A 5,252-nucleotide genomic window follows, 5' to 3' on the forward strand; every position below is an offset into this window, starting at 1 on the left:
CATAAAACCTCATCTTTATACTTTCCTATTGCAAAGTTAATGAGGACTTGTTTGTTAACCATGATTTCACCTTCGACACTAAGCCATTGCAATTTATAAGGCTGGGTATGAGAGATAGTGGGTAAGTTTAACTTCTCCACAACTCTTGTACTAGCCACATTAGTGCAAATACCCCCATCTATAATCAAGGAACATAACTTGTTGTTGATAAGACAGCGAGTATGGAAAATATTTTCTCTTTGGGTATCATCCAAAGATTTCGGAATTGTGGCCCACATTCGTCTGATCATCAATAAGTCACATTCACAAGGTATTTCAGAATCATGATCACTGAGGGTTTTTGAAGGAGAAGGGGAATTAGATCTAGATGAGTTATCACTATGTTCATTAACTACTTGATCCCCCTTAACCATCATGGTGCGTTTGGATGGACAATCGGCCGCGATATGACCATAGCCTAAACATTTAAAGCATTTTTTACTTGAAGATTTAGTGGGAGATTTGGAAGTACAAGGTGAATGTTTAGACTCCTTTTTAAAATTGGAAGGAAAAATTGAAGTAGATTTGTGTTTATTTTTCCAAGATGAGTGGTAAAAGCCACCATTATGAGATTTTTTTAAAAGAATTTTTCCTTGCAATTTGAGATTCTACTTTGATAGCAAGGTGAACCAAATTTGTAAAGAAGAATATTCTTGAAGCTCTACCACATCTTGGATGTCCCTTCTAAAACCACTAACAAATCTAGCCATTTTAGCTTCATCACTTTCATTCATATCAACCTTGATTAAAAGCGTGTCAAGTTCTTCAAAATAATCATTCACACTAAGCGTGCCTTGATGAAACCTTTGGAGTTTCAACAAAAGGTCTTTCCTAAAGTGTGGAGGGACAAATCTAACGCGCATACATGCTTTTAAATCATTCCAAGAGACCACGAACGACCTCTTGTTTAGACCAATGTCCATGAGAGTCTTATGCCACCATTGCATGGCATAGTCTAAAAATTCTAAAGAAGCTAGTCTAACCCTTTGGTCATCTAGGACCTCATGTACATGAAAGATTTGATCAACTTTGACTTCCCACCCCAAATATACATTAGAAAGCTCTGATATCACATGATGTGAGTTAAATCAAGCATAAACACTTTGAATACTTTGAACACAACAAAACATGTGAAGGAAGACAACAATTAAAGGTACAAATAAATGCTAAAACACTTAAACCAAAATTAACAACACCAAAACAGAATTGAACTCAAGGAAGCTTAAGGAATCATCAATGGAGACAAAGCCTTCCAAAATGATGAACCAAACTCAATAAGAGTGATATCTCCTTGCGAACAACAACTAGAACAAGAATTACCGAACAAATTTGAAAGAAAAACACAATTAACCGAACAAAATTGAAAGAGGAATACAATTAACCGAACAAAATTGAATTCTAAGAAGAACAACCGATTGAATGAATAAGGCAAAGTGAAGGAAGATGAACTTATGTGGTTGTAGCATGGTTTGGGAACGGACACGCCACTTGGAGGTGAAGATCCAAGATAAGTGTTGGTAAGCCGCCACTTGAATGCTCCCAATGCATCACAAGATGAGACAAAGAAGAGGAGAACAGGTCTCACACCAAACACTCACAATTTGAGCATAGTTTCAATACTTCAAAATTTAACTTGTGTTTACAATGACCAAGCACCTCTATTTATAGCTTTAGAGGGCTGAAATGAAAGTGAAACAAATTCAGAATTCCCTCCTAATTCTAATTCAAATTTGGAGCCAATCTTGAGTCACATGGGAGGTGTGACCTTTTTCTACTTTGACACCTCCTAAAAGCTACACCTACACCTACTCTTTTATGTCACATGGAATGTGTGATTTTGTTTTGTACATTAGCGCCCCTGATTTAATATCTACACCTCCCTTTTAAAGTTCTACTAAAAACTTCACAAAAGAAATTACAACTAGAGACATCCAATGATGCTCATTTATTTAATGCTTGTGCCCTTGCTCTTATTATCTTCTGAAGCATGATGGATGTTCATGTGTTCGCTTGGGTCTCAGTGTGGGCTTGGGCTTTGGGCTTGGGCCTCCATATTAAGAACACTAATAAGAAGAACTTCAAGTGTTGTGGTCCTTGACCATTCCTCCTATTGATGGCTTCTTTATTTGCTTGTTGAGATGACCCTTCAAGTATAGCATCCTTGGTCGTCTTCATGTATTTTTTATTCTCATCAGGGTGGGCCTTTCGCATCACCAGGTCGGCGACCTGGAACTGCCGAGGTCTCACCTTGTAGCTGTACTTGTACTCCACCCTTCTCTTTAAGGCTTCATCTTTAATTCTTGCTTCTTCCCTGACTTCATCCAGTAGATCCAGGTTCATCTTTCTTTCTTTGTTCGATTCCTCAGCCACAAAGTTCTGGAAACGTGGTGAGTTCTCCTGGATCTCTACAGGAATCATCGTGTCCGAACCATACACCAAGCTAAAGGGTGTTTCCTTGGTAGTGGACTGGGGAGTGGTGTGGTAAGCCCACACAATTCTAGAAACCTCTTATGCCCAGGTCCCCTTGACCTTCTTCAACCTTCTCTTCAAACCTCTGAGCAGAACTCGGTTGGTAGACTCGACTTGTTCATTCGTCTCAGGGTGTTCGACTGATGCAAACATCTGCTTTATCCTAAGCTCTGTACACAACTTGGCCAACGTTGTCTTGCAAACTGGGTACCATTATCGAACACCAACCGTTTTGGGACTCCAAAACGGCACACTATGTTCTTCCACACAAAGTGTTGGACCTTTGTGGGTTGTGATCTATTCTATTGGCTGAGCCTCTATCCACTTTGTGAAGTATTTTCTGGCAACCACTAAAAGGAATGGACCTAGAATGTCGATCCCCCAGGTATGAAACGACCATGGGCTATAGATCGATCTCAGCTCTTCTAGGGGGGCCTTGTGCCAGTCAGCTTGTTGCTGGCACTGCTTGCACAATTGTGAATACCTCGTGCAGTCTCCCCTCATGGTTGGCCAGTAATATCTTGCACAAATTGCCTTCGACGAGAGAGCTCGACCACCGATGTGACTCCCGCATATCCCTTTGTGAAGTTCTGCCATAATGCACGTACACTGCTCACCATTTACACATATCAGGGAAGGGTCAGAATACCCGTGTTTGAACAAACTCCCGTCGATCAGGGTGTATTTGCTCGAATTTTTCTTGACTACTCTAGCCTCTGTGGGTTCCAGCAGGAGTATCCCATCAACCAAGTAGCATCGGTAGGGTGTTATCCAAGTTTCGCCTCCTTCAACTAGGCAAACTTGCATTGATTCTTCCCCTGGTAATGCGTATCTGCTTATTATGGGCGTTTTCAAGGTTTCTTGAGTCAACGATCGGTGACTTCTCTTAACACCTTCTGAGGTGCTTATCTGATGGACTTCCATTGTGCTGTCTGTGTGGTACGAGGTCTTCTCAGGGTTTCCTGTATGACTGTCCTTTGCCTGCCCCCCTTGCCTAAACTGGCGAGCTTTGGTAGCAAGTCAGCTCGGGCATTCTGTTCTCGAGGGACATGTACTAACTCGAACATCGCGAAAGTCTCCCTTAAGATCTGGACATACTGTAGGTATGCGACCATCTGAGGGTCTTCTTCTTGGTACTCTCCCGTAACCTGCCCTGTTACCAACAGGGAGTCACTCTTTGCCATCAAACACTTCGCCCCCATCTCTTTAGGCAGCATCATTCTAGCTATCAGGGCCTCATACTCCGCCTGGTTGTTACTGGCCTTGAAAGCAAACCGCAGGGTCTACTCGACCAGCAACCCATTTGGTCCTTCCAAAATGGCACCAGCTCTGCTACCCTGTTGGTTAGAGGATCCAACTACGGAGAGGACTCACCTGAAACCTGCTTCCTCTTGGTGCGTGGCGGCCGAGGAGAGCTCTACTACGAAGTCAGCATAAACCTGGCCTTTGATAGGTCCTCTGGGTTCGTACTGCACATTGAACTCTGATAGCTCCACCGCCCGCCAAATGTTCTCTGAACAATGTTCAGAATTGATCGAACGAAGTAATGTGTCCGTCAGGAAGACTGACGAACCAGTCCAACGTTGTGCCTACCAGCGTACTCATGAATAACTTACAATGCACGACGTCGGAGCTTCCAGAAAGCATCATCTGGGTGTGGAAAGTTGTAATATGGGCCTCTGGGTCTTCTACACCTTTGAAGGTGACCTTCGGGCCCATGAACACTGCTGATATGACATTGTCCATGATCACCTGTGAGAACGACATAGGGTGAGTCCTAACTTGCATGGGCAGGGCCCGCTCGTCCACCGTATGTTCTCCTACATTTTGTAAACTCATGCTTAGTTCCTCATTGGTTCTGCACAACTCTTCATTGCTACCCTGTGACGCGGCTAGGTCGACCTGAAAATGATCCTAATCAACCTTAGACGCTGCTACCGCCTGCTGAAGGGCACACATGGTCTCCATGAGTTGTTGCACGGTGACGTTGTCCCCTCCTTTTGGCATAGCCGATCCTTGCCTCATGTTCCTCATGTCGCTAGGTGACTCTTAACACGATTGTGGATGGGCCCTAGTTTTATCGCGCCCCACGGTGGGCACCAAATGTTCTCGTCGATTGACTCAAAAGCAGATGGTGGCTTCTCCTATCTCCTGGTGGTTTCCACTCTCTCTTTGGGTAGTTGAGAGTGGCTCCGTTGAAACAAAGCGAACCCTACCCGTTGATTGCACTACGAAAATCAAGTTAGTACTAGGCTAGAAACAATAAGTATGTGAAAGCAGTTTCAGTCTTAGAAACGACGTACCTTTTCTAGGGTTCTTACCACCCTTTATATAGGTTGTATTAGGTCAACTTCCCTATCCCTCGGGGATCTTTCCTTAAGTGGAATTAGGGATCATGTACCAGCGCTGTGGCGCCATCTGTTTTGTGGGTGCCCTAATTATTCACGTGCCATGCATGCAGTCTTTCCCTGGAAACCCTAACCCTTATAGGCCTTAGCGCCTCCAGGGAACAGTTGCGTGTGTCGTACCCGAATGTACTATACACACCCTATGCATGATCCTCTCATGATTTAGGTCTTTCTGGTATCTGTGTGTTAACTCATGTTAAGTCATACTGTTTGTGGGGACGAGCTTATGTGGCCCACCATTACTATCAGACCACCGATGTCCGAGGTCCGATGTCTTTCTCTGGCGCCGATGACCAAGGTCTGACCAGTACAGAGAAAAATCCAAAGCCTTAAGCA

The 5,252-nt window shown here is 43.7% G+C and overlaps 1 protein-coding gene across 1 annotated transcript; it reads right to left on the minus strand.

The window, feature by feature from the left end:
- Nucleotides 1–647: 647 nt before the first annotated feature.
- LOC137815480 (uncharacterized) lies at nt 648–2,457 on the minus strand. Its single transcript, XM_068618598.1, has 3 exons — nt 2,287–2,457; nt 1,696–1,717; nt 648–1,102 (listed from the first exon to the last, which is right to left on the minus strand). Exons 1-3 carry the CDS (start codon nt 2,455–2,457, stop codon nt 648–650), a joined length of 648 nt encoding a protein of 215 aa, XP_068474699.1.
- Nucleotides 2,458–5,252: the final 2,795 nt, after the last annotated feature.

The sequence above is a fragment of the Phaseolus vulgaris genome, chromosome 10 (genome assembly GCF_000499845.2).
Source record: "Phaseolus vulgaris cultivar G19833 chromosome 10, P. vulgaris v2.0, whole genome shotgun sequence".
Lineage (NCBI taxonomy): Eukaryota > Viridiplantae > Streptophyta > Magnoliopsida > Fabales > Fabaceae > Phaseolus > Phaseolus vulgaris.

Coding starts and splice junctions, on each gene's coding strand:
- LOC137815480 (XM_068618598.1), bottom strand. CDS start 2,457: ATGATTCCTGTAGAGATCCAGGAGAACTCACCACGTTTCCAGAACTTT. Junction 1,718..2,286: donor AGTACAAGTACAGCTACAAG/GTGAGACCTCGG, acceptor CTTTCATTTCAG/CCCTCTAAAGCTATAAATAG. Junction 1,103..1,695: donor CTCTAAAGCTATAAATAGAG/GTGCTTGGTCAT, acceptor ATGTGATATCAG/AGCTTTCTAATGTATATTTG.